The sequence below is a fragment of the Marmota marmota genome, unplaced genomic scaffold (genome assembly GCF_001458135.2).
Source record: "Marmota marmota marmota unplaced genomic scaffold, marMar, whole genome shotgun sequence".
NCBI classification, from domain to species: Eukaryota; Metazoa; Chordata; class Mammalia; order Rodentia; family Sciuridae; genus Marmota; species Marmota marmota.
The window spans coordinates 14,147,012-14,160,096 of NW_026000057.1; the positions used below are offsets into that span (position 1 = coordinate 14,147,012).

The 13,085-nt window shown below is 33.3% G+C and overlaps 1 protein-coding gene across 4 annotated transcripts in view; it reads right to left on the reverse strand.

The window, feature by feature from the left end:
* Positions 1–13,085, reverse strand: part of Pdgfc (platelet derived growth factor C) — a 211,876-nt gene that overhangs the window by 42,314 nt on the left and 156,477 nt on the right. For all 4 annotated transcript variants that reach the window (XM_048813561.1, XM_048813562.1, XM_048813563.1 and 1 more), the window contains one exon: positions 11,102–11,282. In XM_048813561.1, the coding sequence (XP_048669518.1) occupies positions 11,102–11,282 (181 nt within the window). The remainder of the gene's footprint in view (positions 1–11,101; positions 11,283–13,085) is intronic.

The following is a 13,085-nucleotide window of genomic DNA, read 5'->3' on the forward strand; positions in this document are numbered from 1 at the left end:
GTGGCCTCCTCGTGGCTAAGAGCCGGGCGGGCGGGGTGGCCGATCACCTAGCGAGCGGGGCCGCCAGGAGAGCCAGGATGGCGGGAGCCGTCTGCCGGGCCAGGCGGGGACCCTTCTCGCTGCCCCGGGCCGCCGGGGGCCGCTTGCAGAGCCGGTTGGGCGGTGGCTGCGGGATTGGACCTCTGCGCCCGCGTGGCCGGCCAAGATTCACTTGTCTGGGGCCAACTGTCACCTCTAATATAACTTACTACTTCCTGGCAGGTCTCCTTTCAGCGGAATTTTGCTAGAAGTTCCTCAGTAGGTAGAATGTAGCTGTTTTAATGGGTGTTTCTGATCCGGTTAATGTGGAGATACTGAAAGTGCTGCTTCCTTGCCGGCCGCCATGTTGGATCCCGAAGTAGTCTTAATATATTAATATTATTACTCAAATAGACAAGTATTTGAAGACTATGTGAGAGTATAAGATTTTCTTGAATGTATGGATCATATGACAAGTTGTTTGGTCATACCTATCATGAATAATGAACAAAGCATGGTTGGTGTCATCCTGAACCTGGACAGAAACCAGGTATAAATTAATCAAGTAACAAAGTTCATCAAGGTTGTTTTTCAGGAAAAACCTCTTTAAACTTCTAGAGATCTGCTAAAAACTAACTATCCTCTATTGAGCATGTGCAGAAGAGGCCAGCTCCTACAGGCCATGACCTTTAATGTTGCAAGTTCAAAATCCCCAGTTACATAACTCCTATGGAAAAGGAACACGTGAACCAAGAAGAAGCATGTCAAGAGGCTATGCCAAAAGAACCCAAATCCCCCTTCTTGACATCTGGTCAACAGGCAGCTTTCCCTTCTCCCTTCCAATAAATTCCCTTGTTACCAACCAACTGAGGAGACAGATTTGAGCAAGAGTTCTGTCTCCTGAATGGTGGGTCTTGAATAAAAGCTTTATCTTTTTGCAAAAATGTGGTGTTTTAGTATTGGCTTTTATATGTGTCAGGCAGTAAACCCTTGCCCTGCGTCATCTGTGGATACGACTAGACAAGATCCTAATAGTATTCAGGATATCTTATACAGCTAATCATATTAGTCCAATCCAACCTTTCTAACATTAAAATTAAAGTGAACATAATTTTAACACCATCATGCAAAGCCATCTTCTAAAGGGATTTACTTCACCTGGCATGGGAGGGTAACAGAACCAGGATACATTCACATATTAAGTTGTCAATGAACCTGTGCAGAGTTTCTGAAACTATTGTTAATCAAAGATAAAGCTAATCTCTAATAAGGACCTCAATATTTAAACTCAATAAATAATGAAAAAGAATGAAAAGATGGTGATTTTGCCTCTGTTATCTCCTGCAACTATGTTTCTAAAGGTATTTTTAAAGTGCATAATACCTTAACTCCATAGAAAATTGGAAAGAAGCCAGCAGCAATAGGATTTGGAAATGGAAGAGCAGGTGGATGTGGACCTGATGAAGTATGGCAGGGGACGAAGCCAAGAAGCAATCTGATATACACTAACGGAATGCCTCCAGAGCTCTGGATTTGGTGGCATTTCCAGGTAAGTACAGAAGTGGGAATGACGCACACTGAGTTAAAAACATAAGAACTGGTTGAAAATCTGCAAGCGGAACTGTCAGACACCCCTGATCTATTTCCCCTCTTGGCAGAAGATTGACTTATTCCCTGCTCAGATTTGCTCCCTAAACAGAATAAAACAGAACATTTATGGACTGGCAAACCTAAGCAGTCTTGTGAGTGGTGATATTATTCTAACCACGGGGAAGGGACTAGAGTAGAAACTTTTATATTGAATGCTAAGACTTTGGGTCTTAGTCCACTTAGCTTCCCAGTCCACAGAATTGGCAACCAAGATTTATACTCCTAGGAAAGAGATTAGGGAAATCAGTTTTTGTTTGTTTGTTTGTTTGTTTTTGTTTTTAAGGAATTGACTCAGCCAGCCAGTTCACAGTACAGGAAAGATCAGAGTCAGCAACCCTGTTCATATGCAGAAAATGCCTAATCAGATTTTAAGTAGCCAAGTGGAATTCAAGAAATAGCCAACTGGTCATTTAAATTTGAGGGTTAAATGGAGGCATTTTTGGTCATGTAAGGTAGAAAAATTTATCTGCAATGCTGAATTTTCTCAGTAAGTTCATGAAATGTTACTCTTTTCCAAACAAGGAAATAAACTAATAGAGGAAGACCAAAAAATCCAGCAAAGAATCTAATTCAAGAAAATGGCATTAGATGGCAAGGGTAAGGAGGTCCCAAGGATGAAAGTTGTGTCCAGGTTTTAAAGTGCAACCACAGAAGACTGGAGTAGGCCAAATTATTCCTACAAAGATTTGTCCAGGAATTTCTTTGTATTAAGAAAAGATCTATGCAATCTTAGAAATGGTTTGGGAATGAACCAATAGTATATAAAAAACTAAGTAAACCAAAAATAATGCAACTCTAGGTAAAATTTTAAAAGGGCAGAAGTTAAATGTGGTCAAAGTATACTAAATATTTCAGTTTGAAAAATTATCACATGGCCACTATATAGTGAGTATGGATCCAATATAATAGAGGATGATGTTGTGGGAAGTACAAGATTAACTTGGACAAAAACTAAGACATAAAAATCAAGTGTGAGAAGAAAAAAAAATAATATTTCTTGATGGTGGGAAATGTCTTGTATGACTAAGAGTGTCTTATCACATTGTAGAATGACATAATATCATCTATTCTAGAACAGTACCTCAATGCTGGATCTATGCCATCTGTGAATTACCAATAAGTTTAGTGCTGAACAAAAAGAAGGCAGAGGACAATCTATCATCACTCTGTGGATCACAGACACTGACAGCTGACAAAATTGACAGCCTTCAATATATAGCTTAGACAAGTTGGTACAATATAGACAAGTGCTACAAACTGAAATACAGGAAAGTCCCACTCTTTCTGCAAACCTGAAAAATAGAGGGAGCACATGAGTCTGTTAGTCATTAAAAATGTATGCAGAGTTTCTAATCCATGCCACAAAATATTCATGTTTACTTGAATATAAAAAAAATATATTTCTCCAAAATCTTTTGGTAAAACTCTCTACATCCTTCTCAGTTATTATATTTTAGACCCTTAAATACAATGTAGAGAACTTTTTGTATCAGACTCTCCATGAAGATGTAGATACCTGCGCACTATTTCAGGCCAAAAGAACTAGAATCTCTTACATGTGATGATAAACATATTAATAAGTTCTTAGGAGATTTTTATAATATATTTGATATTGAATTTATACTGTAAAACTTCCAGGGTTTTTGATTGTTTCAATATTTTTTCTTTAATCTGAGTTTTTACATCCATTTGCTCTCCACAATCATCTTTCTTGTATCTCAAAATCTTTCCAAATCCCTTATGTGCACTGAGTTACATACTGTACATAAATGTATATTTTTCTCCAAAAAAAGCTATAAAAGACTCCATATATCTTTGAAAATATTTTGACAAAATGTCTCCTCAAATAGCCCTCAAAAATTGATGTGAAAATGGATGGGGCTATTAAAGAAAAACTGTTAAATAATTTTAACTTGTTATCAGACATTTTTAAAGAGAAATTTCTCCATCAGGATGAGGTTGTTATATAAACTCCAAGCTTTTAAATCTTTATGGCTTTAGATATGAAATAAGAATCATCAAATGTCAAGGTTTCAATTAACTTATAGTTTTTACTTATAACTCCCTTATAAAACAACTTCAAGTGGTCTCTCAGCCTTTTACCAACTTTTGCTTTCTAAATAAAAATCCTACGAACTGTGAAATTATTAGATAACAAGGAATTAATTGCAACAAAAAGAATCAGTAGAAATAGCAGAGGGATATGATCTTCCTATCAAAAAGAGGACTATGTCCATGAGGTAGAAGTTGGGTTGAAAAATGCACTAAATAGCTCTTAGCCAAGTGAGAGTTTAGTCTCTGCACCAATTGAAGTATTTCCATAATACAATAAAATATTGTCATCTCATGACTCCTTGCATAAATATAAAAGTGCATTGTATATTTTAATAAAAATCTAATCATTCAGCAAGTGCCTCAGAGTATAGCATAGATATACAATGCCTGAAATACCCTTTTCATTTTTAAGTACTACAAAAAAGTTTAAACATCAAAATTTTCTGTTAATTCTCTCCTCATGTAAATAAAGATGAATTGTTTAAAAGTTTCACATAAATGTTAACTTACTTAAGTGAGCTTTATATGAAGATATGGGAATGCACAATTGTTAAAAAGATAAAATTTTAAAAAAATATGGAGTATATTCTGCCTTTGATGTTTTCCCAGTAGGATTACTGTTATGATAAGACTGTATGTAATTTTATGCTAGGCAAGCTAGCATAAAATTTTTTTTTTCTCTAAGTAAGAAAGTGAACATTGAACTAAAAACCTTATTTGAGAGTTGGGTGGAATTTTTCCTAACCTAAACATAAAAGCAAATTTGGCCTTCAGTTAAAACTTTTCTTTCCATGTTATTAACAGTGAAATAGTCTACTGGCATATGCCAGAAGAAATGAAAAAAAAAAAAAGTCTCCCCCCTTCTCCTTAACTTCAATATTCACTGAGCTGCTTTGTTCTCTGTATCCTGCATAATTAATAACTAGTTTGGCAATCAGTCATGCATTCCTTAATGGAACCTCAGGCATCAAGTGTCCTTCTAACCCCTCCCCAGGGAAACCAAGCACAATGGCGGGCACTCTGACTTAACTCTAGACAGGTCATTCACAGGATCACATAGTTGGGGTTATAATGTGACTACAGTATAACAGTTTTGTACTATAGTATGTAACATGTACTATTATACTATTCTGCATTATTATTTCATCAATTACTAATCTTCAATATCCAAACCAATGTCACTGATTATAAATGTTTAAAAAAAAGATGTCAAAAAATAACAGAACAATTTTGAAAAGAATTTAAAAGAAAATGAGTTTCACTATATCCTGGAAGTAAAAGTTTATTCAGCTGAGTCTTCACCCCTTCCCTGCCCACCTTTTCAGGCAATAAAGAAGAGAGTAAAAATGCATAGGGATCAATTGGCATGGTGGCTACCAATATCTATTTCTCTTAATCAAAACTGATCCATGCTTAAGTAGAAAGAGCAAATAAATTGTTGTAAATATTATATTTTGTTACTTTAGCTCAGAAATTTTAGATTAAAACACTTAAAGATATAATATTCAATAAAACAATTTAAGACAAATTAGTGGTAGTTTTATCATTTTTTAAATAATGTTAACCAGATGGGAGTGGGGGGAAAGAAAAGTCTTAAGTCTCATAAGCATTTTTTTAAAATATTACAAGTAGCATTACACTTAAGAATAATTATACATATTAAGAAAAAACATTGAGAAGATTCATATTTGGATTTATACATCTCATTTAAAATATCGGTATGGTTTTTGGATGCAATTTTTCTAACAAAATATTTGGTAGATTTTACATTTTAGGCTGCAAAATAAAACTTTTCAAAAGATTTTTTGATACTGGAGAAAAAGATATTATTTCCAGTCTTTGTAGGTCTCTTAACAGTTTAAATAATGGTGCTTATGGTGCAGTTTTCAGAGTAAAACATATATAATCTATTATAATTTACTCCAAAATTAAACAAGAAATTTTCTTTTAAGAGATCTGAAATGTGTCCTGGGATCCCACTGTGTGTGGCCTCCAAACCCAAATGAGCATGCACTGTTTTATTTCAGTTTTGCTTCATTTCTTCTCAAACAATCTCTCACTGCTAATCTATCAGGACATTTTTTTCCCTCCTTTTTCTCCCTCTGTCTCCTTCAGCAGGAAGAATAAGAAATTATAAGACACTTTTAACTCCTTAAGCACAATCATCAAAGCTGAATGTGTGTGTGTGTGTGTGTGTGGTGTGTGTATCATTTGGTATCAATTTACACATATTTATTTTTCATTATTTATTAATGGGGCATGACTGGGGAATAATATTTCTATAAATAATTCTCCAAAATAGTATAATAAAATGCTAAAATTTTAAATTTATGTAGCAAATATGCTACTATATTTTTTAAAAAAATCTACAACTACCTACCATTTCATGTCAACATTTCATGCTGGTATTTAAAAAACTAAACAGCCTATAATACCAACTTAACATGGTAAAACGAAGAAATAAACTTTACTAATGTTTTATCCTAAGGGACTTGGGAATCAGTAAAATGATGTTGAAATTATAACATTATAAATGATGTTATTTATAAAACATGTAAAATCCTTAAGTAGTGTATCAGCATCACTTTATTCAAAGTAATATTCCATCACTTGTTTACCTGTACACTTGTTATATATATTTTATATACATATAAATATGTGTACATTCATATATAAAATATGCCTTCATTAATTGAAGTAAAGAAGAATATGCAAATTATCTTACAAGGATGAACATAATTTTTAATAGCAACTTGGGTGCCAACCCTGAGAGATTGTTAAGTAATATATTCAAAACTTCGCATCTAAGACACATGATAATCAGAATCACAAAGAACTAAAGGCTGACCAGAATCAGATACCCATTCATGCTCCTAAGGAAGGCTACAGTTATCTTTTTATTTATAAAATACAGTATTTAAATAAACTTTCTTTGTAATTCATCCTAGAAAAAAATGTGATTTAACTTAAATTTTTCTTTGTTTATAAACTGATGCAAAATATTCATTGGACTGATTGCAAAACGCAGGTAAGGATGATAGTACACAATTATTATAATAATTTATATGTAAAAGTTATAATAATTTATGTGTAAAATAATTTATGTGTAAAAAGTTATAATAATTTATGTGTAAAATAGGGAATGTTTAATGAGTGTCCCCATCCAACCCACTCCTCAACAACAAACAAACAAAATGGATACTAGAACAACTCTTCAGTATGTAAAGAAGGTGGTTTGGTGATAACACACTAATATATCAGGACCAGAATACCTGGTGTCATTATTGTGATTCAACAGCTTTCCAGTTGCTGAATGGTCTCTACCATGTAGCAGCAATAAAGGTAACATGCGGTCAAGGAGAAGTTAGTGTGATTCTACTTTTAGACAACTCTAAGGGGAAATGGCTCAATGGGTATGAAATCTCGAGCAGCTATAATGTGTCTGGTGTGAGGCATTCATGACAGACCTCTATGCAGGAAGAGTAACCATTCACTAAAGACTTGCGGTTCATATTATTTTTATCATTACAAAGCTAAGAAACCATTGTGGTCAGCTGCGGCAGAGGTTCTGTTTCAGAGCAGAGGGTTTGCAATCAGTGGGACCATTGCCTCTAGGGAACTGAGTGTGCCAGTGTGAAAGTTCATCCATGGTAAGAAAGAAAGAATAACAAAAGTATGGGAGATGATTCAGGGGCTTGGAGGGGCACTTGCCCCTGAGCAAATGCCACAAGAACTTTTAAGTCTGCTAAGAGGCACACTTTCTTCCTTTAGGCTTTCATTTATCTGATTCTCAGATAAGATTGATGGATTGCTGCCCTGGTACAAAGTGTTGGGGGGTTCATGGAGGTTGGGATGTCACTTAGCAGTATACAACAATAATTCAAAACATTCTGCAAGGCTTAAAAGCATAATCGCTTGTCAAATTTTCACTCATCAAATCTTGCCCTTCCTTAGGCAGTTATTAGGTATAGACTAGATGTGTCTGCAAGTCAGGAGAGTAGGGTATCTAGACAAGAGACAGGTGAAGAAATGGCCAGTCAGCTGAGAAAGCAAACTTAAACCACAAAAGAACCAAAGCTTGTTCAGATTGCATATCAATAATTTCTCCAGAAAGCAATCTTTAAAATTAAATCACAAAGTTACATGTATTAATAAATGCAGGACCCCACCTTCAAGCACTCTCATTTCTCTCTGCCTGGCATCTCAAAGGTGGTAAGGTTTAGAATATCTCCTATGCCATTTCTTCATGTATCTCCATTATCTACAGCTCAGTTCAGGTCCCTATAGGGGCCTTGCAAACGAAGGCTCAATAGATCCAAGGATAGCTGACAACAGCACACCAAAGCCCTTGTTTACCATTTACCAAACTCTTTCAAAGATCATTTCAAAATGTACTGAATTTAATTTAATGGCAGCTTGACCAGTGATAACTTGACCTATTGTCTCTCAGTTGTGGTGTCTCCTCAGGATCACTGTAAATCTCTTACTGAGTCTAATCCTTGGGGCAGGGCTTTCTTAGCAAAAAGAACATACAGTACATTTTGTAGATCCTTGTGGTTCTTTGCCTCACAAAAATGTTAATGACTCTGATACACATATTTTAGATATACAGTGCAAGTGTTGGTGAATCTTTATTAGTTAAACTGCAGTGACTCATTCTCCAGTATTTATAGAAAAACTATAATATGCTCTCTGGAGCCAGGTGCCATAAAAATTTTGTGATTTTTTTTTAATCTTTCATATTTCATTTAATCCCCACAACTCTTTGAGTTATATAACCAGATAACCCATGTGATCAGTAAATCACATAACCCTTATTGGTGGCATATATATATTTTAGCTTTCACGTTTTGTTCTGTAGCAGAATAGTCGAATATGTATGCAATTTAAATTAATATAATGCAAAGAGTATAATTTATAATACAAATACACTTAAACTTTATTTTCATCACAGATTAGGGATGAATAAAACCTTTGCTCTCATAAAACCAGTGTCATGTTTTATACTAAAATTTAATCATTCCATACTTAAATCTTAACAACCTTAGGCAAGATAAAACTGAAACTGTACATCATATCACTTTGTAAAAATGTAGCCAAGGATCCCAAGGCCATATACAGTTAAAAGAAAAGATTAACATTATAAATTCTGTGAAGGAGGATACTGAACAATTATGTTAAATAGATTCTTAGTGGCTTTATTCAATTACAGTATCAAAATGTTGCTTATCAGGCCATGCTTATACCTGTAATCCCAGCCACTCAGAAGGCAGAGGCAGGAGGACCTCAAGTTCAAAGGCAGCCTTAGCAACTTAGCAAGGCTGTAAGCAACTTAGTGAGAACTTGCCTCAAAAAATAAAAAGGGCTAGGGATGTGACTAGCAACCTGAGTTGAATCTATGGTACAAAAGAAAAAAGTATCACTTATTAGGCTGGGGATGTGGTTCAGTGGAAGAGTGTCTGCCTACCCTGCACAAGGACCTGTGTTCAATCCCCAGACACACACACACACAAACAAACACACACACACACACACACACAAAGAATATGTATTACTCATCAATACTGTTTTTTAAAAAATCTACTCTTAATAATTTTCATTTTTTAGGTAAAATTATTAAATTTTATTAAATTTAAATTTCAAAATATTAAATTATTAAATTAAATTAAGAAAATTTCTGGAAAGTAACAAAGAAAATGATAAAGAATCTATGATAGCAAAAAGCATTTCAGAATGGCATGATATGGATATCTTAATAATCTATAAAGAAAGTGGATCAAAATTCATAGCATTAATTTATAATATTTCAGAGCTATTTCCTTTATCAGCAATAATATATAATAAAGGATTCTATTCATAATAAATAAACAAATTATGTTTCTCAAACTCCAGTTTGTTTTTATCACTTATTCTTAGTTCTTTGCTCAATGAATATGTAAAATTTCACTGTGGGCAATCAAAATGAGAAATTGTAGCTTAACAATGTAAGACACAAATTCAAATATTGATTCCATATTTTCTAATTTGACTCATGAGCCACTAGCACATGTTAAGTGTTTTTATACCCAGTAAGAGTATACATTGTAATAAAAGCAGCCTATACTTTGTTGTGTTCTCAGTGTGCCTACTAATATATTAAATATTCTGTCAAAACCATTAAAGATATCAAGTTTTCAGATTCTTTTAAATTGTGATATTGCTGATGATTATTAAAAGGTACACTACAATATTAATATATCTTTATAGGAATGTCTGGATAGCTTATTTAGGCACAGGATACAAACAAAAAATTTCCAACATTTTTGTTGTAGTGCATCAAACACATACAAATATTCAAAATCATACACAAAATACAAGAGCATTGCAATTATTATACAATGCACAATTATAATTAGACAAAATATTAGAAATATTTCTTAAATTCTAGTGAGAATTTTTAAAATTCCTTTTTTTGGGGAAACAATGGGGCATAAATATTATTTTAACACAATAAATCTTAAGTAGGAAAGCAGGGATAATTACATTTTAAAATATATTTCATTTTTGCATTGATTTGAAAAGAATTAATATTTAATAAATTTGCTTTTCTCTAAGAAAAGACAAAAAGAAACAGATCATATTTATAAACAACAAACTAAAAATTAAACTTTTTGGTTGGTACAGAAAGAAATTATAATGCTTTAATGTAAAAAAAAAAGTAGAAAATCACATAAAAGCATGGAATTTTAAGGCAAACACAACTATTTAGTGCTATTAATCTCAAATAGTGCTGCTTTTCTAGGTCTACAATATATTCGTTCCAAAATCAATACGTGGATTTGAAAATAAGAGCTCCAAAGTATCCAGCATCCTTCAAAAATGGAAACTTTAACATAAGAATATTTAGTTAAATGCTAAAAAATGTCGTATAACAAGTCATGAAAAATGCTAGAAAACTAAAATTGTATTTTATTATTTAATATGACTTAAACTAGAAGTTAACTCAAAAAGACATTACAGAGAAAAAAATTTACGGTGATTTCCAAATGAGTAATGTATATTGCAAATTTCTCTATTTTTCTGAACAGAAAATCCCTACGTACTTTCCAACAATGTTGAAATACCAGTCAATGAGCTGGGGGGTGAGGGGCAGCCTATAATTCTATGAATGCAAAAACAAATATTAAATCACAGTGATAAGGTATTTTAACACTGCTAATGTGCTATAGTGACAATATTTAAGTTGTCTGTGATAAAGACAGTGACATTTAAGGGGGGAAAATCCAAGCTGGGGAAAGGATTTTTGGTTTTGGTTTTCTGATTCTCATATTTAAAAGGAGAAATCAAGTAAACAAAGAGCTGACTCACTTAAATAAGGGAATCTTAAAGTGGCACTTACTGGCATAACAATGTTGTAGTGGATGCAGAATCCGGGTTCAGAAGGAAAATACTCATCAGATACAAATCTTATTCTGATTTGATTTCCTTTGGAAATCTGTTTTCCTGGTACAGGACCAGAACCACACCAGCGCCCTAATACAGTTCCATCACTGGGTTCCTCAACTTCTACAAAATCATACCTGTAAAGAGACAAAGGTAGAAGGAACTGAAAGTCATGTTTTCTTATTTTGATAAATCATATTTTGTGTCTATAGATTCAATGACTTTATTGACCTTAGAAATGAGTTATAATTAAATGAGATATAATTAAATATTTTAAAGAGGATATAAACTGAAAATGAGATCAGAAACGAGTCTTCTTTTCAAAGTCTTCCGGTTTTGCTATTAACATATAGCAAAAAATATTTGCAATTCATAAATTATTCAATTTAATTTCCATTTGGATAGGATGATCTTACTCCAGTCTTAGTTCCTATTATTGTTGCCCACTGGTTTCTAGCAATAACTCTTCCATTTGTACCACACTCCTTGGCTTTGTTTCCTCATCTGTGATGCCAACTTTTCTAACACCACTCCAGTATACCTGCTTCATATGCACTTTGAACACTACCTCCTCTGCATGATCTTCCTGGGTCTTCTCAGATCACATACATTTTGGTAAACACAGATTTTTAATATTAAATATCTTCTTAGGCTATTAAATCCTTAAACAAAGGAATCAATTCTTATATATTTCTGTTTTACTTGGCACTAGTAAGAAATGATTATTTCTTCTAAACAAATGACAACTTTGATTTGGAAGAGATAGTTAGAACAATACTACCCCATGAGAGAAAACATCAAAAATCAATAGGAACCTTTTAGGTTGGCTCAATGACTGGGGGTGAAAAAGGGAATGAGTAAAGTATACTGGACTAGATTCAGAAATTCTCAACACCAGAAAATCTTGATGATAAATATTGCCCTATGTTCCCAACACCTATAAAATATTTCACTGGATATATCATTGAGGCAAAGTTTTTGCTATCATGCATCTGAGTGTGGAACCTAACCTATTTCATGTATAAATACATATATTTTATATACTTTTTAGTTTAAGCAAAATTTTCTAGACATAGAAAATCAAGTTTCAAATTAATGGAGGAAAGATTTTCACATTTTGCTTGGAACTCTACCAAGAGTTAGTTACTACTTTGGAAAGACATGTCACCAATAAGAACACTACTTATCATATCTGCATCACAATTAAGACAAAGACAATTAAATCTTTTATTATTTATTTATTTATTTTGGTACCAGGGAATGAAACTATGGGTGCTTAACCACTGAGCTTAATCCCTAGCCCCTTTTAAAAATATTTTATTTAGAGACAGGATCTGTCTGAGTTGCTTAGGACCTCCCTAAGTTGCTGAAGCTGGCTTTGAACTCACCATCCTCCTGCCTCAGCCTCCTGAGCTGCTATGATTACAGGTGTCCACCACTGTTCTCAGTTAAATCTATTATTAATCTATATCTTCAGCTGTCAAAATTTAAAATAAGTCTACTTAAAAGATGCAAACATCTGATCATTTATTTTATTTTCTTGTGTAACTATTAATATGTATGTGTGTATTAGAATACATGTTTCAGTATAAATTATTTTGCTATTATTTCAGGTTTATATAATACTCAGGACATTATACCTATTTATTTATTTATGGTTTTTCAGTTGTTTATATACCTTTTCTAAAAAAATTTATATGTGATTCTGAGAATGAACCCAGTGCTCCACATATGCTAGGCAAGTGCACTACCACTGACCAGCCCCAGCTCCAACATTATATTTATTTTTCAAACAACTGCACATACAAATAGATGATGGCATCTATGAATTGCATTTCAGAATGCTAAACAGGAGATTCCAGAAATTCTGTTAAAAGGGAAGTCTGACATTAATTTAAAATGACTGAGGGTTGTTTTTTTTTTTTTTTTTTTTTTTTTTT